At 40.5% G+C, this 25,810-nt stretch overlaps 1 protein-coding gene across 4 annotated transcripts; it reads right to left on the bottom strand.

Annotated features, from left to right (window-relative positions):
- Nucleotides 1-93: 93 nt before the first annotated feature.
- LRRC72 (leucine rich repeat containing 72) lies at nucleotides 94-25,810 on the bottom strand. 4 transcript variants are annotated; one of them, XM_074900361.1, is made up of 9 exons: nucleotides 25,468-25,568; nucleotides 23,719-23,792; nucleotides 20,248-20,317; nucleotides 17,346-17,427; nucleotides 15,749-15,862; nucleotides 6,680-6,769; nucleotides 4,515-4,679; nucleotides 3,253-3,280; nucleotides 94-1,687 (listed from the first exon to the last, which is right to left on the bottom strand). In XM_074900361.1, the coding sequence occupies exons 1-9, from the start codon at nucleotides 25,495-25,497 to the stop codon at nucleotides 1,522-1,524; spliced, it is 819 nt and encodes a 272-aa protein (XP_074756462.1). In that variant the 5' UTR covers nucleotides 25,498-25,568; the 3' UTR covers nucleotides 94-1,521. The 4 variants fall into 4 exon arrangements, with proteins under 4 accessions (XP_074756462.1, XP_074756461.1, XP_074756464.1 ...); XM_074900360.1 differs by lacking the exon at nucleotides 23,719-23,792 and having other exon boundaries at nucleotides 25,468-25,810; XM_074900362.1 differs by lacking the exon at nucleotides 23,719-23,792 and having other exon boundaries at nucleotides 1,544-1,687; nucleotides 4,501-4,679; nucleotides 25,468-25,810.

The following is a 25,810-nucleotide window of genomic DNA, read 5'->3' as shown; positions in this document are numbered from 1 at the left end:
ACTATTGGTTTGGTTAAAAATACTCCAGGTTTATCAAAGGCTAATGAAGGGAAAATCAGAATGACTTAAAATATCTTGACTGACTAGAATAATGGTTTCCAAATCTCAGTGTTCAGGTAAAGATGCCTTAGAGCACACTGGGATGTTGCTTATGAATTATTTCATAAACATGAAAGATGCTTAATATTGTTCATGCTGAACCTGGTCACAGTGAATTAGATGGGAAAATTCATGTGTGCATTGATACAATTGGAATTTCATTTAGGCTGTCAATTAAATACCATATCTAGAAAATAGCTTCCCTTAACTATGCTGTTTTCACTCAGATTTATGACTTGAATGGGAATGCCACAACCAAAAATATCGCTTGCTGCATAAGGATGGCAAAAGTTGAGATTCTCTAATTGTTGGATGAGTAATGTGTTTTTGAACATGGCAATATCCTTCAACTTAGAGGAATAAGGACCAGCCTCAAAACAGAGAAGAAATAAAATGCTATTAATTTTTTATTATTTAATATATTGAAAGTTTTTGTTTAATATTCTGAAAACTGTAAGAGTAAGATACATAAATGCACCTGTGCAGGGAATGTACCTGTGTTTTAATTTCAAGGATTAGTAAATTGTGAGGAGTAAAAGGAAGCTTTTTAAAAGAAGGGAGCTGTGTGGCAGTTCTGTCTACTGCGTCTGTTAATGCCTTTTGGGACATACAGTGCCATTCTTATTTGACCTGCATGGGCTTCCTGTAGCTGGGCTGTGCAAGTTTAATTTCATGACAACTGGCAAGCAAGATGTGCATGCCTGGAGCTTCAGTATGGAGTCATGATGTGGTTCACCGTCCACTCTTGGATCTGGGAATGCAGAAGTGCTGCCGGTTCCCTGTTCTACAGGTAGCATTTGGGGCTCACGGGGATGTGTTGCTCTTTCTCTGAAAGGTTTCTCTGAAAATCATTTAGGGCAAATGATTCAGGAATTTTAGAAGTGTGGTAAAATCCACAGCACAAATCCTGCTCTCATTCTGCCAGCCAACGCTTCTTCTTGGTAAAGAAGAAAAGCCCAAGCAATAGGAGAAAATATGAACATTGGAAATGGGTGTGAAGTGTGGGATCGTGGACACAGATTGCATTTGTTCTCATTCTAACTTGAAAAGGCAGAGGCTGCCACACTTCCCTCTCTTTGCCGAGAGTCTCAGAGGACAGGAACTGGAATCCAAGTTTGGGTCCTGGTGCGCACTGGTGCTCTAGAGCTACCTCTGCCATCCTCAGCTTGAGCTGGCAACAGCTCTCCTGTTGTAAGATCATGGTTGATAGGTCCTCCATAAACCTGGGGTAATGACTAGCTCTTGCATAATCATGAATTGGAGGAAACACCTTGTGACGTTACACTAATACTTTTTTTCTGGAAGTTCATTTAATTAGATGCATGTTTTAATGTACTTGTTTTATAGAGAAACTAACTTACTTAAGGATCTTATCTCCACACTAAAGAGAGGAATAATTCTTTTTCTTAAGGAAGAAAGCAGTCATCTAAATTGGACTGTCAGCTTCTCATGGGGTTCTTCTGCTATTTTTCCAAGCCGTCTTTCTTGACAGGTGGCTACTTTGTTCCAGTCAACACAGGAAAATTCCATTAAAGATCTTGTCATTGCCCGCAGTAAAATGGCATCTTCGGGGTTCTCAAATGGTACTCTGCAAAAGGAACAAAGCAAATATGCATTATCTGAATGTTTCCAAGCTACTTTGGAGCTAATTTACTGCACACTGTATAAAAGATTAAGTTAGAAGTCAAGATGACACTAACAGAGAGGATTTGAAAATTTTAAATTTTTTAAAGGTTTCCTTCTTTTACCAAATTTAAGAAAGAAAAACAAAATGAGAAAAGGTCAGAATCACAGGATTCTAAGGAAAAAAATCATGCTATAAATTATTTTAAATACATTTATATTAGACTTCAAAATGCTATTTTGTTTTCACTTTTTTTTTTTCCCCCAAAAACTATAATTGTTGTATACTTCTAATGCTCTGATTCAATGGAAATCATAAAACTAATTTTATGATTTCATAGTGATATGATGTCTATTAATGCAATACACATTCATTTCACCACGGATCTTCTAACTAGTCACTCTGCAAATATCCCTTCTCCAAGCTCTGAATCCAGAACACTGTGAGCTTGTGTTGTTCATGTATCCTGCCACAGCTGCAGTCTGGGAAAGTGGCAGACGTACAACATCAATGAAGAACTGACAAGGGCTTCATGTCACACCAAACTCTTTTAACTCAGATACAATATTAAGATCTGATCTTATAAGAACTTATTTCTTAAAGATGTATCTGCAGTAACACACACCTAATATAAACCATGGGAATGTTTCCACCAAGTATAACACACTTTGTCATGAAATGGTACCTTGCAAAGTCTAAGCATCTACATAAACAGGATGGAGAGGAAGCTGTACATCCAGTCTATCAATGAGGACAACCAACTCCACCGAAAGCAGGTAAGAATTAATTTTTAAACGTAAATTAGCTCGATTGTGAAGAGCTGTACTCAAAGTGAATAGCCATATAAAATCAAATATATCATCATAGCATCATACGTAGGCTTTTATTATTCCTGTTAATAAATTTTACAAATATTTTCATGTGTAAAGCTAGGAAGTAAAACCAAGCCTGATACCTGAAGTTTGTAAATTTACAAAGGTAGCATCTAAAATGTCATTGCATTAAAGTGCAACTCCTTTATACTGGCTCAATCCAGACACAAAACAGAGTTATGTTTTACATTTATTTCTATGATTTTGAAATCAAACAGAATAAAAGTAACATCAAGTACAACCAAAAAAGTTTCATTCTACAAGTCATAATATTTTCCAGAGAGTATGTCTTTTTGAACAGCCAGTCAGAAGTTTTCTAGGCCATAATATAGAACAGGTATACTGATGCTCTAATACTTAAAGCATGCTTTTTCTAGTGATCAGTGTTTGATCTTATACATAAATAGCATTTTTATATACCTATTTCCAAATGTGGAATACCTTTTAATATTAAATTTCAGCCAACAGTGGAGAAGTTGTCTCATCAGAGTTAGTATAGAGTTGTAACTGTGTTAAACACAAAGCCCCAAAATTTTTTCAAAAGCTCATTTTTACTGGACATTTTCTCTCATTAGGGTATTTTTTAGGCACAAGAATAAGAAATTAAGTAAATGCTTCAGAGATGCAAAAGAAAAAAAAACCAAAATAATTACTCACTTATTTGTGTGATTTCCAAATTCACATCCTATAACAAAAAGTTAAAATTAAGACATTAATAGCTGTGCAGCATTTTGATTATCTGAGGATTACCATCCTGATCCTAAATTACTTGTTCAAATGAACTGAACTGAAAACTGGCAGATGGTTTGAAATATTCAAGATCATCTTTTGTTAAATTACTGTGGAAACAAGTATCTGTACGGGTTTTTTTAAAGTTTATTTAGTTCTTGTATTTTATTTCCCATAGACATATATTCATGAATTCTTTTTTCTTCCACAGAAAGATGATGCCACTGTCTATATATGTGAATGACTGCATGGTAGAGATAAAGACAATTGCATGCCTACTTTGGTAATTATCAGCAAAACAAATTAATTATTAAATATGATTAAACTATCTTTTTTTTCCTAACCTTTTCAAAATTATTGTAAAATACACTGCTTTCAGGTCTACTATTGTGATATATGCATTAAAAGAAAATGCAGGTATTTTATTACCGTTCCAAACTTCATCAACATTACTGTTTAAAGTGCTACCATTTCAGTCATCTATGCACAATATTGTTTTTCTTATCTTTAAAACATAAAAAAAAGCAGACGTGGGATTTCAAGGTTTGTTCTGGATTATCACACAGTATAAGGCACAAGGCTCCAGGAGGTATTCACCAGCTTTCTTGTGCCAGGATCATGCTGTCTTCCAGATCTGAGTGTTTTAAGAACTCTAAAAATTACTTTATATGCTATTATAAGACATCATTAAAATATTTTCAACTTGGAAAGCATAAAAAGACATCTGCTTACAAAACTAGGTAAGATATGTAAAATTTAAAACACTATTTAGAAAAAATACTTTCTTCAAGAGATTGCTTTATAAAAGCACTAGAGGGCATCAAAACTCTATGATGCTGATCACTGACTGAGACAGCCTGGAAGTATACTGGATGTTTTTAATTAAATAAAACTAAAACTAAACACTCACAAGACTTATTGGGAAAAAAATATTAAATTTTGTTTGTTCTGCTATCTTAAAAGACAATTCTGTAACTACAGGGAGTGACTAGAACTTATTTTCCACAATACTCTTAGTAGAAGGATTCATTTGTTGCCTGTTGCTGCTACTACTTTATGAAGCAATTTGGTTGGGTTTCTGATGCATTTATACTTTATTACTAAACCAAATAACTTCTTATCAGATGAGCAAACTTTTTCTAATCAAATCACCTAAAAACATATGCTTTTCCTTACATTATTATAAATACCTGAGGGCATCATCAGTCTTCTGGCTGGTTGAGTGCATCTGTTAGATCCCACTGCAGTCCCCAAGTGTGTATTTACTCTCTTTCCAAAAGCTACTGACTGCACAACACAAGACCTTTGGTGGTTATAAAGATGAAGCGCTGACTCCCTTTCTCTTTGTGTAACTGCTGTTAGAAGGAATATAAAAATTTTACTTTTTCTACCAACTTAAAAGACTGGTATTATCTATCTGCATGCAGAAGGTGATTCACTTTTTTTTGCACCAAGTTTTGTAACAATAGTGGTGTAAATCTGCATAATTTCAGAATGATTCAAAATGGGAACATGGAGTGTTACTTCCTAAGGCTTTAGGGTGCAGTCCTGTCCAATGAAATAAAGTTGGTTTTTTTAGGTGCAGTAGGATCAGAAATTTTAAACCAATAAACTAGAAAGCAAGACTTTTCATACGACTTAAATGGGATCTACTGTACAAGTCAGTAAAGATTTGGAAGTTTCTCCTTGAATAGCAAAAGCAAGTCCTGGTTCAAGGCCAGTTCAATTCCCACTGCTTAATTATAGAGACAACCGTAGGAATGCAATCAAAAGAAAAGCCTCACATTTTCCTGTTTTGCACTTTAATTCAAAAATAACTTTTAATTTGAAACAGAGTTTGAGACGATTGACTTAAACAGGGGTTTTTAACTTCAGTGATATGAACTGCACACTAATCTAGTACTTCAGCTATGGAACAGAAGTGACCTGAAGGTTTACAGCAAGTAACTCTGGCAGAAGCATTCTGAATTCAGGGAAGGTTTTAAGTCTTGGTGTCTAGGGGACCAATTAGGAAGGAACTGCAGTAGTCATGCCTGGAGGTAGCAGAAATGTGAGCACATGTCTTATGTAAAAGAGACACCCAGGACTATGCTGTGGTAATGTTCCACAGATGGTGGAGAAGCTTTGTAATGTTAAAGAAATAGTTCACTAAATAGAATGTCCAGGGTACAGCTTGATACAAATTAATGTCTCAAGTCTTAATCCAGGGCTGTATTTAGGAGATTAAATCCTGGAAGTTTTACGGAAGTGTTTCTAGAGCTGTAAATGCAACACGTATTTTCCAGCACGTTAAGCTTCAGTCTTCACTCCCCAGTCAAAAATGATCATTAGTCAAAGAGTCTGACAGATGTGTTAAGCACACGTGTAACCCAAGACCAATATTCAAGAGACTGGAGGCACTGGTGCAAAATGAATGTGCAAGCAAATGGCTGTGTGGTCAGATCCAGCAGCTCCTCATCAACCCCTAACACGTGCTGTGGCCCATCCACCAGCTTTCCTTCATGACAGAGCTACAGTCTGCCAGCAACTGGAGATGTCCTGGGGCTGCCTGGCTCAAGTCCTGCAGCTGATTCTCCTAGAGACTGGGAGCAGGTTTTCATGATGACATTGTTTTTCCTTGCTACATTTTATAGGGTAGAGCTGGTGTAGGAATCAACACCTTTCTCAGTGCTCTGAAGTAATTTTCAGCCCTCCTGCCAATCACATGGGTCTCCAAACACCCGAGACAAAAATCTCCAAAAATTATTTTCTGGGTCCACTGTGGCATGTTTATAGATTCATCAATTTTGTCATCTGGCTGTTCTTAAGATAGTTTGAGTTGGGGTGGTTTTTTTTGTGTAAAATTTATAGCAGACAAGCTGTGAAAGACCTCTTGATGATTTATGAAGATTTATACTTGAAAGCTTGGTCAGCATGTACCTCATAATGAAATGTGCATATACATCTTTGAAATGTGCAGAAACATGTAGATAGCTGAGGATATATTAGCCATACCTAAGTAAACACACTCACCAATGTGAATACACCAGTTTCAATGCACAAATGTAGGTACATGTTTCTAAGCACAGGCTTTTATCTGTCTTACCCAAAAATATACAAACCAAGATACAAGATAAACATATACAATTTAAAAAGACAGAAATCAAACACATTTGGCAAAGTAAATTGTTTATGCCATGCAAACTCTATTTGCTTGACAAATCTTGCAGAAAATGGCTACCTGTTCCTTAGATCTTTTGCTATGTCAACAAACGCATGTAAAAGAACAGGCAAAATTAATTCCCCTATTTCTCCATACGAATTAAAATCAAAAGCAACTGTCAATGCTTTGTGAGAAGAGGAAAACGATCCTTACACTTCCTGTCAAGGAGCTGTACTGAAGGAAGGGAATATATCACATAAAGCCGGTAGTCTGGGTCTTGTGCCAGAGGGTTATTGAATAGGTCTGCAAAATGTATACAGAAAAAACAAACAGCATCACAAAAAACCAAACACAGCAAAAGAAAAGCAACTAACTTAGCAAGGTAGGAAAATTAAAGATCACTGGTAGCCAAAGATTTTGTACAAAATATTATCAAATTGTTCTTATGATGGGTAAACAAAGCACTGTCTCTTTACACATGCAAAATTACTCAACCGAACACAGACTGCAAGAACTGGCTTACTGCAGAGTATGCAAAATACCACAGGCAAGAACTGAGTAAAGGTGCCATCAGGCACTCCAAACCCTTGAAGGTTTTTTCTATTTTTTATGATATACAGACTAAACCACTAAGTGTTTCCCTTTGATTTTCTTATGTTGTTAGGTGATGCCTATTTTAAAGAGCAGTAGGTTTTTAGGTGTGACAGCTTAAAGGTAAGACACAATTTGTAGGGGGAGAAAGTTATTAAAACCAAATGAGCTTTAGGACTCTGAAGGCTTCATCATAGCTGACATAAAGTTTTTATCCCATAGACACAAAATGAAATGTAAATAAATATCCAGTCTTCTGATGTTTTGACAGATGATGAGTTTGAAAACTCAAGAAACTTAAAGAGTACAATGTTTAAAATGGCCTAGCTGACATGCTGTATCGTTTGTTTCATGAGAGTGATATCTGAAGCTGATGAAAACAGAAACTGGCTCATTTCCAGATCAGCTATCAAACAAACAGGAGTTGTTGGGTGGGTTTTTTTCTAAATAAAAAACATAGTAATGTAATTTTTCTCCTTACACAAGTGCTGTTCTTCTGAGACAGTAAAAATAATCAGGAGATTGCTACCTTGAGATCAGAGCAGAAAAAAAAAATCTTAAATTAATAATTTGGACAACTTCTACCAAGGTCTACACTGGTTTACTAGTCTGTTTTTCTCTTTTAGAGGAAGGGCTGTGGCTGATATTCACTTTAGGGTAAAAAATCCTGTTATATGTAATTTTAGCAGTTAGGGAGAGAAAGGTGGTATTGCAGAAGCAAATAAGAAACTAGAAGAAGAAAAAAGTCTGGAGATACTCCATGCGCTTGTAAACTACAAGATGCCATTTCACGTTCTTCAGGATAAGTATGACTGCCAAAGAAAGCTCAGCGCTTGATGCGATTTAGCAGTTATTTTGAGGGCGCAGTAAGGTTGGAATGGGCATTTGGTAACTCCTACACAGAAAGCACCTGTTCATGTATTCAGAGGAGAACTTAAAATATTTTAATTCTTTTAACAAATTTTTTAAAATCACTGTACTTAGAAGTAGTGAGAGACCCACAAGGTGGCAGCAGCAGAAAGTTCCCTTTTTACTGAACAAAATACTATCTAGCTATTTTTTCTAGAAAGAGTTAATCAGAAAGAATATTAGGTATATATCTGATAAGTCTGTTCTTGAGTCAATATGTGATAGCATTCCAGAGAGAAAAACGTTTCAGAAAGATCTCTATAAGTAGGTATGTTTGGTAGCAGAATGGAATGAACATTCAAGAGAGATTATTTCCAAGGCACAAACTGGGGTCAATACTAAGTACTTCTGACTCTGGATGCTACTAGGAGCACATCCCTCCTCATCAACACTGATTTGTAGGTTTGTTTTAGAATATATGAATTTTTCTACTGCTCATTCTTACAATAAATCCAACCATTGTACAGATCAAGATGGTCTTATATTACAAAACATCTGGGATAAATTCTTGGCTCTGCTATCTACCTTCTTGTCAAGGTCATGCAATTTTACTTCTACAAATTATGGATAATGCTTTCTTCCTCCACAGTTTTGTCTGTTTTCTCTATTAGGAGTGTAGGAAAACTGTGCCTATCCCACAAGGGGCAGAAAGGAACTACTGCGGTAGAAACATAGTGAAGAACAAAAAGTTTTATGAGGTCTAGCAGCAAGATGTTATCAGCTGCAGATAATAAATCAGTTGAGGCAACTTACAGAGTACATAACAAAAATCTTGGATTCCAAAAGGGAGATGTGCGCACAAGGTGAGCCCATAAAGAAACTCTACATATCTCCCAAAAGGCTGCAGTTGTGAGCAACCTATCCAGTAAATCTTTAGAAGCTGAGTGTCTTCCCTAAATGCATGATGAAGAATGGTGTTCTGCTACAAATCCAGTGCAGGGTGGTGGCTAAAAATCACGAGAGAGCCTCAAGGAAGAGAAATGCAACATTTTGGCAGTTGGATGCTACTTATGAAAGTGAACAATAAGAGTATTAGACTGCCCCATTTCAATAGTTCTAATGTCCCCAAGAGTTACAAAATAATAACATGCTATTATGCATCCAGAAGCTCTGCTGAAGGCTAGCAAGTGTGGTTTTTTAATCAGATTGTCCGGCAGTAAAAAAGATCTACCTCAGAACAGTGAGAACTCTCCCATTCCCAAAGCAGTTTTTATTTTATAAAGGTGAGTTATGGGTGCAGCCCTTTTCAAAGCTACACAGTGTAAATCCTGCACCCATTTCACATTTCTTAATATTGCAAGGAGGTGTATAAATGATACAGTAATATGATATGATTATATAGGATATGACTTTTAAAATATATTTTGTTCATTTACTGCTGTAATTTATTTCAAAGATGACAGTACATTTTATTAAACCAATAGAGTCCTGTTAATTTGAGAACTCATTATTACGAAATCTCTTTGAAACAAACACATTGGAGATTTTTTCATGACTGCAATGGTCAAAAAGGAATAACTGTAAAGTTAGGTTATTAAGTTTCTTCCACTGATTACCATTCATTATCATATATTTGAACTACGGAACAATTTTTTTATCAGGGTAGATTGGTATATTCTCTATATATTGTTTGATAGTTCTCTTAAGCACTTGTTTTTCTATGATGGTGGCCAGTCCAGTATGCACCCAATTTTCGCTATGCCTCTGTGACTGCCATGCATAATAACTTGGCAGCATGTTAACTATCCGTTGTTTATTTCACACAGATGGTTGCAACAAGTACAACAAACTCCCTGCGCTTGCTGAAGCTTCTTATTAATTTGTAGGGCTATAACATTAAATTCAGGTGACTGCACCATTCATACATAGGATGTCTGTCCAAACTTTGCCTAATCACTTCAAACAACTGCATTCTTAAACGGACTATTTTTTCAGTCCATTAAAAAAAAAAAAAAAAAAAAAAATCACAATAATTTGGCTGGCGTGTTGTCTTCATAAACACATTCGTTTTCTTAATTTTGGCCCAGTGTCAAGTTCAATTAAAAGTGTACTTTTCAACCCTTATTTTCCTTTCCCGTAATCAGACATTCAGTTCTCTGAATGCATAAGGAGGTATGGCTTGATGACATTCACCTCCATTAACTGTGTCACTAAGATGCAAAACTTGTTTCCTGTTTTCTCAAAGTGGCATGACCTATGATGACATTCATTTAGGAACTATGGAAAAAGACAGCTTTCATTTTCACTTTCAATAAGTTAATAGCAAATAATCCTACTTTCCCCAGAGGGTATTTCTTACATTGTAACTTAGTGGTGCCAACACTGTTTGTATAAATTAATTTCAAATTTCAGAGTCTATGCTACTTTCATTTCCAGTGGTTCTGGTTCAACAAGGATAGGGTTAAGTTTCCCCAGCAGAGAGGGGGAAGGGATCTCCAGCTGGGTTATTCATACCATGCTGACCTCAGGTCCAGTGGCACGGCAGCGCAGGAAGCTTTCCTTTGAGGCTTTGGTCAGGGGAAGCATAGGCGGCGGGCTGGCTGTGTTCACTGCGGTATTTCTCTGTATATCTTTTGTCTTGTTTACTGTTATTACTGTTTATTGTTGTTATTATCGCTACTGTTGTTGTTCAGATTGTTTATTACACTGTTGTATTGAATTTCTCCTTATTTTAACCCGGGGTTTGTGCCCTACTCGGTCTGAGGGTGGGGGAGGGACAACAGCAATGTGGTCTCCGGTCCCGGCAGGGCCTAAACTACCACAGCCTTTTTGGTGTCCAACATGGGGCACAAGGGGGTTGAAATAAGGTTCAAAAAGGGACAGACCCTGACCAGAGTGTGTTGGAGCAACCTGTTGGGTGCAATTTTCTCTGTTTGTACTTGTATTGTTTGGTAAGAAAATGTTTGCAATGCTGGGCGACTTGCTTGTGTGGTGGGGCTGGATTAATCCTTATATCCAGTGTATGATCCCAGTGCTGATATTTGTTGTTGTTGGAGAATGTGTAAAGGGTCTCTTTTTGCTGTACTGGCTCCTGACTGCTTATAATGTGCTTGTATCTCAGGGTTGGGGGGGTGGGGGGGGTGGGCCGGGCTGGTACCTGTTTGCTGCCTGGGCTTTTTTTAGGGGTCTCACCCCCTCTATGGGTGAGCCAGGGGAACAGATCATCTCGGTTTTTGAGTTTCAATTATCCTTGGAGCCTGCAGGCCAGTGTGATTGTGGCACAATGCTTTCTGAATGCCTGCCAGATCTTGTTTTGGGCCATGTGGCACTTCTCTAACAATAGCAGTGCCCGGAAATCTGCCCCGAGGTCAGATAACAGTGAGTGGCAAGGGGTGTGGGAAAAGATGAGCAAAGGCCTGGGTTAGTGGTCGCCTCCAGTGCTTTGGAATTTCACTCCCGAACAAATGCAGAGCCCTGATAAGCTGATGGAGTGCTTAGAAAGGGTGTGTTACCAAGCTGGCAAAACCCAGGAGACACAAATGGCTGCAATGTGTTGGGGACTTGCCCATGCCTACTGTGTCCTTTTTAATACCGCTCACTGCCCTCAAGGGGGAGAAAGGGCTGCAGGACCTGAGGGTGAATTTACTGCTACAGCAGCTGGGCTGGGGGGACAGACAGAGCCAGTCTCAATCACCTCCACCAGCACAGCAGCTGAGCCAGAGAGCCAGCCTGTGCCAGTATCAGTCGCTCCAATACAGAAAAACAAATATACCAGAAAGTCGGCTCGCAAAGTGGGGGATGGGGATGAGCCAGGCCCAGCACGGGAACAGGAGGAAGGGCCAGAGGTGATCGTCCGATCTCTGTCCCTGACTGAGCTGCGAGATATGCGGAGAGATTTCAGCCGTCTGGGAGGCGAGCAGATTTGCACCTGGCTGCTCCGATGCTGGGACAATGGAGCTAATGTTTTTAAAATGGAGGGGAGAGAGGCCAAGCAGCTGGGATCTTTGGCCAAGGAGGCTGGCATTGATAGGGAAATAGGGAAACAGACTCAAACCCTCAGCCTTTGGAGGTGACTCCTGCTCAGTGTAAGGGAGAGGCACCCCTACAAGGATGATATCCTATGTCAGCTAAGCAAATGGACCAACATTGAGAAAGGCATTCAGAATCTCAGGGAGCTGGCTGTGTTTGAGATGATCTATGGTGATCTGAATAATGAGCAGTCACCCATGGACCCAGATCAGGCCCCTTGCACACACCTGATGTGGCAAAAGTTCCTGAAGAGTGCACCAGAAGCGCACTCGAAAGCATTGGCAATAGTGTCCTGGTGGACAGACACCCAGACTCTAACAGTGGATGGAGTGGTTGGCAAGCTCCAGCAATATGAGGGAAATCCCCCTTCATCTCAACATTCCTGGGTTTCAGCTGTAAAGGAGGACCCTTTCTCTCAGAGGGTCCAGAGAGTGGAAGAGGACATGTCCTACATTCCACCTGCACGGGCTGATGTCTCAGCCATTAGAAGTCAACATCTCCCCACCCAAGAGAAAGGCAGCAGAAGGCACACACCACAAGGCACCCTGTGGTTTTTCCTCTGCAACCATGGAGAAAACATGAGGATGTGGGATGGACAGCCCACTGCCGCCCTAGCTGCACGAGTAGAGCAGCTGAAAGGGAAGACCATCACAAAAGGGGAATCCTCCAAGAGAAGCACAGCTCCAGTGTCCAGTCGGAAATCCCCCAGACAGAATAGAATGGCCAATGTTATGTCTGACCCTCTTGAGGGGACCAGTAAATCATTCTTACAAGAAGTGAGTGATGATGAGCAGGATTAGAGGGGCCCTGCCTCCAGCCAGGTGGAGGAAAGGGATAATCGGATTTACTGGACAGTGTGGATCCGATGGCCTGGCACATCAGACCCACAAGAATATAAGGCCTTGGTGGACACTGGCGCACAGTGCACCCTGATGCCATCGAGCTACAGCGGGGTTAAATCCATCTGCATCTCCAGAGTGACAGGGGGATCCCAACAGCTGAGCCTATTGGAAGCTGAAGTGAACCTGACTGGGAGGGACTGGCATAAGCACCCCATTGTGACTGGCCCAGATGCCCCGTGCATCCTGGGCATAGACTATCTCACGAGAGGGTACTTCAAAGACCCAAAAGGGTACCGGTGGGCTTTTGGTGTAGCTGCCCTGGAGGAGGTTGAACAGTTGTCCACCTTACCCGGCCTCTCAGAGGATCCCTCAGTGGTGGGGCGGCTTAAGGTTGAGGAGCAGCGAGTGCCGATTGCTACCAGGACAGTGCACCAGCGGCAGTACCGCACCAACTGAGATTCCCTGGTCCCCATCCATCAGCTGATCCGTCAACTAGAAAGCCAGAAGGTGATTAGCAAAACTCACTCACCCTTCAACAGCCCTATATGTCCAGTGAGAAAGCCTAATGGCGAATGGAGGCTAACTGTGGACTACTGTGGCCTGAATGAAGTTACGCCAGCAATGAGTGCTGCAGTGCCGGACATGCTCGAGCTCCAGTATGAACTGGAGTCGAAGGCAGCCAAGTGGTACGCCACAACTGACATTGCCAACGCGTTCTTCTCCATTCCGATAGCGCCAGAGTGCAGGCCACAGTTTGCGTTCACTTGGAGAGGCATCCAGTACACCTGGAATCGATTGCCCCAGGGGTGGAACCACAGCTCCACCATTTGCCATGGACTGGTCCATACTGCACTGGAGAAAGGTGGGGCTCCAGAACACCTGCAGTACATTGATGACATCATTGTAGGGGGGGACACAGCTGAGGAGGTCTTTGAGAAAGGGAAGAAGATAATTGAAATCCTCCTGAAGGCTGGCTTTGCCATTAAGCAAAAGAAAGTCAAGGGGCCTGCAAGGGAAATTCAATTCCTAGGAATAAAATGGCAAGATGGGCGTCGCCACATCCCAATGGAGGTGATAAACAAGATAACAGCCATGGCCCCACCAACCTCTAAAAAGGAGACTCAGTCTTTCCTGGGCGCTGTGGGGTTCTGGAGGATGCACATCCCGAACTACAGCCTGATTGTGAGCCCTCTCTACCATGTAACCCACAAGAAGAACGATTTTGAATGGGGCCCTGAGCAACAACAATCCTTTGAACAAATTAAGCGGGAGATTGCCCAAGCAGTAGCCCTCGGGCCAGTCCGGGAAGGGCAGGAGGTTAAGAACATGCTCTACACCTCAGCCGGGGAGAATGGCCCTACCTGGAGCCTCTGGCAGAGAGCACCTGGGGAAACCCGAGGCCGACCTCTAGGCTTTTGGAGCTGGGGATACAAAGGTTCTGAAGCTAATTATACACCAACTGAGAAGGAGATACTGGCAGCGTACGAAGGAGTTGGTGCTGCCTCAGAAGTGGTCGGCACTGAAACACAGCTCCTCCTGGCACCCCGACTGCCGGTGCTGGGGTGGATGTTCAAAGGAAAGGCCTCCTCCACGCATCATGCAACTGATGCCACGTGGAGTAAATGGGTTGTGTTGATAACACAACGGGCTCAAATAGGGAACCCCAGCTGCCCAGGGATACTAGAGGTGATTATGAACTGGCCAGAAAGCAAAGATTCTGGGATGTCACCAGAACAGGAGGTGACACGTGCTAAGGAGGCCCCACCATATAGTGAGCTCCCGGATGAGGAGAAGCGATATGCCCTGTTCACTGATGGGTCTTGTCGCATTGTGGGAAAACATCAACGATGGAAGGCTGCTGTGTGGAGTCCCACACGACGGGTCACTGAAGCTGCTGGGGGACAGGGTGAATCGAGCCAGTTCGCAGAGGTGAAAGCCATCCAGCTTGCTTTGGATATTGCTGAGCGGGAAAAGTGGCCGAGGCTCTATCTGTACACTGACTCGTGGGCAGTGGCAAATACCCTGTGGAAATGGCTGCAGCAATGGAAACAGAGCAACTGGCAACGTAAGAGTAAAAACCGTCTGGGCTGCTGAAGTATGGCAGGATATAGCAGCCCGTGTGGAAAACCTTGTGGTGAAGGTGCGCCATGTGGATGCCCATGTACCCAAGAGTCAGGCCACTGATGAACATCGACACAACCAGCAGGCAGACCAAGTTGCTAAGATTAGAGTGGCTCAGGTGGACTTGGACTGGCAGCGCAAAGGTGAGCTTGTTCATAGCCCAGTTAAATTTATTATTAATAAGGAGAAATTATTAAATTCCTCCTTATTTCAACCCCAGGGTTTGTGCTCTACTTGGTCCGAGGGTGGGGGAGGGACAACGGCAACGTGGTCTCCGGTCCCGGCAGGGCCTAAACTATCACACAGCCAGTCTATCAGAAAGTATGCTACTTAATAGATACCATTATACTTGACATCTAAAGTATATTTATTCTTAGACTCTAGAAACCCACAGTCTGCCAAAGAGATGCAGAAAATAAATTCTATGAAAAACAGAATTAATGAGCCAGTAATTAGGGTTCTATAACCTATTACACTCTCATCAGCAGTAACACTCTTTTGTCAACTTCCTTCACCTCTTTGATAATCTCACTCTACTCCCATGTTCCCTTACACAAAGGCAGCAATAAACTCCTTTGACTGTGTCCAAGCTACTCATTCAGGCGACGGGCTAGCCAGCAGTCAAAAAGTTTTAACTTCTGAACTAATTTGGCCGTTTTTTCTTAGTTGAGGTACTCTCTGTGCAATTTTCATGTCTCAGAGATCTCTTTCTTCTGTCAAATTTGGTTGAAATTGATAATTAGCTTCAAAAGCTATCGGCAAATGATGCAGAAACAAACAAGAAACATCCTGATAAGAAAGTCTAAAAAAATACTGCTTGCTGTTCTGCAAAATAAAAATAAGTTATTACTTAGGGTCTGCAGGCTTATAATTCCTTTCAATTCCTTCACTGTTTTGCCAAGTGTTTTTAACTGGTTGTTGTGAAGCAACAGAATCTGTAATGCACATAGGTGTTTCAGAGCACCTGAAATAAAATAAAAAATAATTAATAATTCTCACCATACCTGACTGCCTTTATTAGAGAATTATTTTGCTGTGCTGCACACTGAATTCGATATTCTGGTTATCCACCTATGCCTGCCTTTTGGTAACACCTTGCACAAGATTAGTAAAAAAAAAAAACCAACATATTATCCAAGATTTCAATATTGCTTTCATCTTTCTAGTCAGATCCTTTTAACATATGCCTAACTTTTTTCATTCCAGTTCCTTCCATTTCTCCCTATCACCCTTGCCTTAACAATTCAACATAAACTGCATCCTCTCTTCTTCCTTCATTCCCTCCTCCTATATTCCAGTAAGCTTTGATTAATTCATCTTCACTTCCTTTTACCCTGAACTAATATTACCTTTTCCTCACCAACAATAGTATATCCCTAATACTACCTTTGCCTCACAAGCAATAAGTGGTCAATTCCTTAGAAAACAGTTCAATTCCAAATAATTATTTATGTATTAAAAAGTTATTGCAAAATGTTGTTGTGGCTGACTCAGAATATTTGTTCACATCCTCACACCACATCAGGCTGACATCTCATTTTCCAGATTCTATACAGTATCTCTTCTCCACATTTCTCTATCAATGACACTTGCTCTCCTGTTTACCCCTATTTTGTTATCTTCTGTGTTGTCTCTTGTGCTCATGTTTCTTTCTTCCAACCATTTATTTTTCTCAAAATCTCACAGAAACTAATCAAGATCAGTTCTCATTCCAACATATTATAGGGACAGAGAAAAGTAAAACATTAACATTTAAAATGTCTAAAATATACACAAATTTATTATGCTTTGACCTCTTCATTCTCAAATTCACTTATCTGATACACCCATCTTAATCTACAAGAGCAAGCAAAACTGAGAGAGAAGTGTAAGACAGATGCAATTTTACAATAAAACAGTTTTGCAGTAACTTTGCAAAATACTTCTGATTATAAATGTAACTATATAATGAAGAAAATGTGGAACCTTGGTGACTACCTTACATGTGGGACAACTTAGTGATTTATTACCCTTTCATTTTCATGTTAAGTCTGTCAGCACTGCTATCAGTTTTTCATCATAAAAACATTAATGGCTCTCCAAATGTACTTCTATCAGCTTATCAAGTACCTGGTCAGCAAGAGGACTACAAATCATCATGTAAAAAGAGCTCTGCATGTTCATTTTCAATATAAAATACGGTCATGTAAGATCAAAGATATTTCAGAATTGCCTGACATTGAAGTGACAGACATTTCATCCCTTAGACCAGGATAAATGTATCACCTTATTGCCACTCAAGTATGCTAGAACAATTAAATAATAATTAACACATATCGTTACGCATACATAGAAACTTTCAACCATTAAGTTACTTGCTGTCATCCACTTCCATAAATCTGAATGCCAAAACACAGAAAAGAAAGTACAGGCTTCTACTTAACAATCTAAAAAGGGAAGACTGGTACCTGATATATCTGTCAGTTCGTTATTGTGGAGGTAGAGTTCAGTCAAACAATAGTTCTTGATCAAGAAAGTTAAATCTTGGATCTGAAATTAGAGTTAGGAAAACTTACATATCAGCCTAAAATTAACTTTGGAGAAGTATAAACACAGCCTCCTGCAAACTGTTTAACTATATATATTTTATTTCTGTTTAAGACTCTTGGTTTAAGGATTCTCTTGACAGCTGAACCTTTGTTAGAAATACTAATTACACATCAAATAGTAGTAGTACAGCTTTACCTAATTTTTTGAACTACAAATGTAGTACTTGCATTTGGAAACAGATGTCATTGAATTACTGGTCTTCACATTTTCTTTAATTCTTTTCACATTTGAAATATTTTTTATTGTGAGAATCTTGTAGGATGTAATAATTCGATGTTGATTTAAGAATATTCCTGAAACATATCCTTGGAATAAGACCAGCATCTAGTTTTAAAATTACTTCTTCAGCAGCAGGTCCAAAGAGTACATATTTGCTCTAAATTTTAAAAAATGACATTAAATCAAATTTACAGAATAAAACACAATTATGGAAAAAAAAAATGCATGTATGGGTATATTCTCAACAAAAAATTGCCTTCAGTCCCTATGGAATCTCATCCCCTTGCTTGAAGAAGCTCAGTTCTAATATTGTCTTGACTTCAATGTAAAGTAAATATATGCAATGGGATATCAAGCTGACCATTGTAACAGTTGAGAACTGGGAGTACAAATGGTGCCTAAGTATTTATCCTAGAGTTTAAATGCCAGATCAACAACCAGAATTTTATTCCCGACGCTACTTTGAGTTCTGTGATACAACATCGTTTGTTAGTGGGGGAATGATTTTAGTCCCTGAATTGTGCCATTGATTTTAAAACAAATGTGCTTCCTCTGTGCATTAACAGTATCTGAAAGTTGGAAGGAGAATGAGACAGAGTTTTTTCAGTTCCTTAACGTTCTCTGAAATCCTCTGAGCAAAGATATGTTAAAGTTCACAATAATACCATTCTCTGAGTCATGCTTCATCTCAGAAAAACCTGGTTCACTGAAAACAGCAATGTTCTAAAAAAAAAATCCTATTCTTCACAATGATTATTGTATCTTGTATACTGTAAAGCCCACACATACCTATTGTATATAGTGGTGTTTCTCTATCTTTGACAAGTTTGGGTTTTTTAGGATCATCTGAAATTTACTTTTTTGTGATAAAATTATTGTGATGCATTTTTTAGTTAAAAAAAAAAATAAAATATGTCAGGTCTTCTGGGTTCAGAAAAATATGCTCCCCCTCTTAGAGCATTTAGACTTCTCCTAAGGAAAGCCACCAAGTGGCTTCTCCACACAAGTTATATAGAAAATGACATTTCCAGACAAGTTACACAGAACAGAAGAAGAAAGCTCTTCATTACTGCTTAGGTAGGAAAGTGAGATCTGTGAAAAAATCAGATTTATCTTTTATGGTCAGCAAGATCAGTTCCGCTTAGTCATTAGGTCATTTGTTATTCTTTAGTGTTCTTTAAAAATACAACAGAAAGCCTTATTATACCTGTGATTTTAGTTCAACTTTTTAATGTATCCATACTTTTGCTTTTTTGGGAAATGGCTGGGTAACCATAGGTCTTTCAATTAAGTCGACATAAGATGTTATATAATTGATGTTAGCCTGGGGCAGCAGATATACATACTCTCCTAAGTGACATGGAATGTAAATTTATTTCTTTTCTGCTGCTCACAGAGCTACTTATTTACCTGAGCAAGATGGTGTTTTAAGAACTTAAGCCCACTGTGAAAGTCATGTAAACTACTGTACAATAAGATATCTAAAAGCAGGTTAGAAATTCGTGGGTTTATCACTTTTCTTGCTTTTTAATTACCATTGGTTAATGGTGAAGGTTTGGAATCAATTCAACCATTTAATAATGGTTGACCATGTATTTGGAGATTTCTACATCAGATAATTCTACTGTCAAGTAGATTATTTTGTTTAAGATACAAGGTGCTTAGACTTGGCTGGAAACTGTAGTGTCTGGAGATTTTAACAGAACATTATCTTAAGCCCCCTACAAGATATAATAAATTCTGTAATATAGATTTGCACAGATGGTCAAAGTGAGGCACTTGGTTTGTGTAACCGACTTAGGACCACACAGGGCACTGGAAACGAGAAATTAATGTGGCCCAATGTCATACTCTAATCACTCACCTGGAAATCAGTCTTAAATTGAACAAGTTTAGGTGACACAACAGCCTGCATAATGGCAGAAGATACCGCCTCAATCCTAGCATTGCAGAGCTACTTCCTGTGCACAAGGAGAAGCACATTTGAAAGAGTCTTATGTCACTCTTGCGTGCATGAGGGCAAGAAGGAGTCTCACCTCAACCACCAGCCTGCCAGGAAATAAACCATGCATGTCTGCAAGGGCATAAAAAAAGAGCTATGCATTTCCTGCAGTGCACTCCTTTCCTGAAAAACTAGGAAGTCCAGTCTTACAGCCATGTCACTCCTCAGACTGTTCCAAGAGCTGCTCGCTCCAGTGGGCTGGGTATACTGGCTATGAGCTATGCTGCAAACTGCTATCCCAGACCTCAGGTATCAGTATGCTATCACGCAGTTTTGCCAATAACTTAGTTCTAAATACACTCAACCTTTCTTTTTATCACTAAGGCATTAGCACAAAACCACAGCTCCTTAAATACACAAAATTTATAAACGTAATGTAAAACAAGATACTGTTTCTTCAAAACTCATATCTATTTCAGTTAAATTTGGAAATTAAATTAACTTAACAATTCTAAAATACTTTGTGTTAGAAAAATTATGAAATAATAATCAGGGAGTAGAGATGCATTGTTCTGCTCTTTAAAGGAATACCTTATTACCTTATTGTTGTTAATCCACAAATACCTTAACCTATGAAACCGTGATAGACTTGGGATTCTTCTTAGTCCTCTGGTAGAAGGAAAAAAAAAAAAAAAAAAAGAGTAACAAATTGCTTAACTTTAATGGTGCTTAATTACTTTCTAAATGGTGGAATTTTTTATAAATAACGTTATACAAGCACTAAAAAGCCTTTCTCCTATAGAAATCATAGCAGAGAAAGATGCAAAGAACCAGATGGCAGAGTGTAAGCATTCTACACACCTGAAAGCATAACAAAGCAGCAGGTGGTAAAGAAATGGGAACAAACTAAGTGATACATTGAGGATTTTTTTTTTCCATAACAGCATTTATCTTCTCAGGGACTATGAGTCACATGTACTTTTCAGTCTGTAGCAATTCTGCTCAGAACACGGGAGACGTTTGGCATCCTGGGGAACAAACCCAAAAGGAAAATTACTTTGATGGTGCAGTGTGGATTGTTCAGCTATGGTGCCAGAGAAGCCAACAGAAGACATCAACACCAAGCACATCAAAGTAAATTTCTTACTATTTTTCATATTAGTGTATATTGTGAATCTTTTGCTCTTTTTTCACCTCTCTTCTCTCCTGTCCTCATATAAACTTAGTATTTACCCATATTGATTAACAGTCTTGTTTTAAATCAAACTGCACATCCACTGAGGCTGGAACTATATCCTATTTGCTGGTAGGGTTTTTTTGTTTAATTGCGTATCTAACACTTGGAGCTTGCTAGTTCCTATAAATAACAAATTACCTACTAACCAGAGAACATTAGTGAACTGCTGATTAATTTTCACTAATTGCTTCTCCTTATTTTTAATTCCTTTAAATAAATGTTCTTGATTTCCACTAGAATAATTGTAGATGACCTTTACACAAGAAATTTTTATTGACATAATAAAACTTCCCTCATGGATTTGAACATGTTCAAAGATTATGGACAGTGTTTCAGAAGGAACTAGCAGGATTGATAAAAATTAACCTCCCATCATCAGCCTGAAATAATCTGCTTGTTTTCCAACTGTGAAGTCTAACCTCTAAATTTCCCATGTGGTTTTTTTTTTAACAAACCCTCCAGATACAGAGGGGGAGTGGACACCTTTTCTGATCTTGCATTTGAAAAAAAAATCCGCCAAGAGCAAACCCTACAAAGTTGAGATGCTGTATTTTTATTCTCCTGTATTTCTGAAAATCAGATTATCCCATGCTGCTACTTTGTTAAACTGTTTATCTGACTTCCCCAAATAATCCACAAAAATGAACCCTGCAAATATGTATTTATGTGTCTACTGTCATAAGTAACCAGAAAATACATTACTGCAAGTAGTAAACATAAGCAGATGAGTGTTGACAGGACACACAGAGCTCTTACACAGCTATCATCTAATTTGTCTGTATAATTCTACTCATACACCCTTGAACTATTTTCAGGTAGCAAAGCCAAAATTTCTCTCATATTCTTTGTCACTGCCACTCTATACTTAGTTTACAGGTTTACATTTTAATTGGCTTTACTCCCCCTCTAGTAACAGCCTCATCTTGACTATCTCCAAGCCTTGAACTGTTGTGTTTTTTTCTGGTATTAAGGCATTTAATTTGCCCCAGGTAGAGCTTAATTCCTCTAACATTTTAAAAGAGCCTGTCCCTTTCTGTATGCCTTCCAGACTTTGCATGTCTCTTACAAACTGATCCTTTTTGGCCTGCAGCACTCTTTTCCGACCTACTGCTAAGTTAATCAGTTTTCCTAGGATGACAGCTTTCAGTGTCCAAAAGTACATTCTTCCATGTCCCTTTAATAGTAGTGGTTTAAAAATATAAACTCATCCCCCCTTATTTGATTGACTTTAATTATTATTTTTTCATTTACTTGTTTCAGCCAGCAGAAAACCATGTCAAACCAACAGTTAAGGAGGCATGATCTGATACTGACACTGGCTGAGGTTCAAGGTTTATATAAATTGGTATAGAATAAAAGGAATTCACTTCTCTCCAATCATCAAAGAAGCCAGCTTGCAACATCTTTCTCAAAATGGTTTCACAGAAGACAGATCGCTTCTATATTGGCCATCTGAACATTTCTTTTTATTCCATACCAAAAAATATTTCAAAGCCAGTGAGGGCACACATTTAATATAGTGCCTATTAAGACTGTATACACAGGATTAATTCTTTCACACATACACATAATCATTTTATTGTATTGTTTAGATAATATCTGCATCTTGTAATTTTCTCATTAATTAAACCTCACATATTTTATGTATGTTTTCTTCTTTCTAAAATAAGTACTTTAATAATTTTAACAGTAAATATATGTTTTAAATTTTCTTGTCACAAAGCATCAAATACTTTCTTGGTGTAAATCAGGAGATATGCTGAGGAATTTAAAGACATTAGTGTGCACATTTAGATTTGCAAGATCACCTGATTTCCACTAAAATCAGGCTAGACAACACTGAAATCCCTTAACACCTCTTTTTTTTTTTGGTATTCATAGGACCTAGAGACCTTGAAAACCTTGTCCCTGAATTATTAAACTACTTCTTTATATATGTACCAACTGTACAAACAGTAGATGCAGTTGTGAGGCTGCAGACAGGTATGTAATACTTGGAATGAAGCCCTGGCCAGAAATTCAAAGTATGCTTTCCAAAAACTTTGAAGTATGCCCTGTCACGTACCCATCTTTCTATGGTAGCCTCTCAGCATGTTCATCCTACAACACACACCTCTATCAACCTAGATCACCCACAGGCTCATGAAAGCTTTGCCTTCCTTCACTTAGCATGGCTTCTTCTCATCTGCCCTACATCTTACGCTGTTTCATAAAGCTCTTAGAGATCAGTTCTCTGATCAGTACTGCCAGCCCCAAACAAGTGCTCTTGTACTTGTACTCACTTCATGTTGCCCTGCCCTCCCCTCAGTTCTTAACAGTAGAGATGGAGGTAATTTCAAAGGTCCTACCAATGAGTTTTACTGTTGCAATAACAGATTTCTTCAGGGAGGTCAGAAATTTGGCAGTTCTTAGACTGGGCAGGTCCTGTGTTTTTTCATTTACCTTCTTGATACTCTTTCCACCCAATCTTACAAGCCAGTTAGAACAGGCAGAAATCAGCCCATTAAGCCTCACTCCCCTGCTCCCCGTGGTAGAAGTTCATGCACAACTCTGTGAACTTACAGACCCTCGAGCAATTCTGGGTTGCTGGAGAAGGTTTGTGTATCTAGGGCTGAGGCAGTTAACTGTGAGCATAGCTCTGCTGTGTATGTGTCAGTGTATCTTCACCGTTTCTTCCCTCCCAACATGTACAGACTAGGTATAAATATGATTTACTGATATTTCACATATAAATGATGTTCAGAGAGTATCTGATAGAGAAAGCGCTATGAAAAGTTACCATTTACTGTGTGCTCTACTTTCAGTAAAAGCCAGAGAAACGTATTTTACTTACTGCCCAGCCAGATACAGTACTAAGACATCCACATTCCTCTTAAAGCCACAGATCTTCAGCTGTTTTTCTACTGCCTGACAGCATACAGTACATTTGTCAGCATAATATACTGCATAATTATAGATTCATTACATTATAACATGTGCATATTTGGTCTCTAAATTAATATGTACACCAAAATTAATATATGCATCACAGCACTTCGCAAACCATAACATAGTCTGAGAGAGAAAGAGATATTAAATAAGCAGTCTCTATTTTAAATTGATAAAAATACTCCAACAATTACGTTACACCAATTTTCTTTTCCTGTGGAGAATCATAGTTCATTGACATGAAGTGAAAAAGTATGTTGACTGCAGAAATGGCTTCTCAGTCAGGTCAGCCAAGCCAGTACAGGCAATCAGCAAGAAAACTGATTACCTTGCAATACAGTCGCAACTTTATTTTATGCAACTTTACTTTAGGCAGATAACATTTAAAAATTATGCATCCAGAAAACTCTGCTTGTACATTTAATGTTGAAAAATGCAGACACAATTTTGATTTTCAGAGTGTATTACTGATGTGATCTGCAAAAACAATTAATCCTAGTAACTTTATAAGGATTATGGATCTCAGTTACTAGTGGTTGATAAAAAAGAAAATGTCTATTGGGAAAAAATGGTTTTACTACAGGAGTTATTATGCCCAACATAATTAAGATCACTATTGCCTGAAACGTAAAGTTGAGGTAAAGTTACAAATCCAAAATGGGCCCGTCTAGCGCGGCCTGTATTGCCTGCGCAATCACTCCAGCGTGGTTGGGGTGTACTGAATATATAGAAAATAACGGTGGGTGCACTTGCCAATGTGCCGGACCTGTGGCACTTTCTGAACAGAAGAAGCGAGGAGCTGGCGGGGCTGGCAGTGCCCACCAGGCGCTCATGGCACACAGCTGATGTTGGGACAGCGGCCACTTGCCCTGGAGCTCGGTATGGCCAGCTGCCTGACTGCAGCTGTCACTTAGGGGCAAAACCTGAGACAAATGGCCGTTATTTTTCTTTCTACACAACCAAAATCCGCAGATGGACCGAGCAGTGCTATCTGGAGAAGAGCAGCTGTGTGACAATCCCAAGCGTGTTGCCTTCTGTCCCTGGGGCTGCAGAAGGCGCAGGGCTGCCAGACCTACCAAGGGGGCGCACACCCCTACTTCAGAGAACCCCCGAGACCACGTTCGACAGTCGCGAAGCCTGTGCCCCGAGATCTGTACTTCTCAAACTCCATTATTCGAGATCTCATCCTCCCTCCGCCCCGGGAGCCCCCTTCCCAGCCAGCCCCGGCCCTGCTCCGCAGCACCCCAAGGCCCCGCAGCCGCTTCCCCGGGGCTCAGGTGTGCGGCCTCCCCCGGGCAAACCCTTCCCAGGCAGGGCGGGCTGTGGGGCAGGGGTCGCGCCGCCGGCTGCCGCCCCGGGGCGGGCGACGGGTGCGGGGGCCGGGCCGCGCTGCCAAGGCGGGCGGAGGAGGTGAGCTCCTGCCGCCGCCGCCGCGGGAAAGCCGGCGCACGCCTTCCTCTGGTATGCGGCCCCGAGCCGCCCGCGGCCCGGCAGAGCGAGGGGGCGAGGCCGACGCCGCCCGCCCGTAGGGCCGGGCCGGGGGCGCAGCGGAGGCGGGCGGGCTGCGAGGGGCCGCGCCGGGGGCGACCGCCGGGCGGGAGGCGGGGGAGCAGCGCCGGGGCGGGGTGAGGGGACAGCCCGCCGCTCGCCTCACCTGCCCACCGGCGCGGGCGGCCGCCGCCATTTTAGAGTCCCGTTCCCTAGGCAGCCGCGGGACCGGAGTGCAGCCGGCGGGGGTGGCAGAGGCTGGCCTGGCCAGGCCTCCCTTAGGAACGGCGGCACCGACACCGACATGGGAGCCTGGGCAGCTGCTGAGCAGCCCCACCAGGGCGTTAATCAAGACAGGGCGTCGTGTCGTGTCGTGTCGTGTCGTGTCGTGTCGTGTCGTGTCGTGTCGTGTCGTGGGAAGGAGGCCGACGGCGAGCGAGGGTAGCCGGGGCTCGGGGGGGCCCGCGTGTCCCTGCGGAGACCCCGGGGCGGCGACGGCTGAGGGAGAT

This window comes from Athene noctua, chromosome 2 (genome assembly GCF_965140245.1).
Source record: "Athene noctua chromosome 2, bAthNoc1.hap1.1, whole genome shotgun sequence".
NCBI classification, from domain to species: domain Eukaryota; kingdom Metazoa; phylum Chordata; class Aves; order Strigiformes; family Strigidae; genus Athene; species Athene noctua.
The sequence above is the reverse complement of the archived record's forward strand: the minus strand, read 5'-3'. Positions and strand labels throughout refer to the sequence as shown.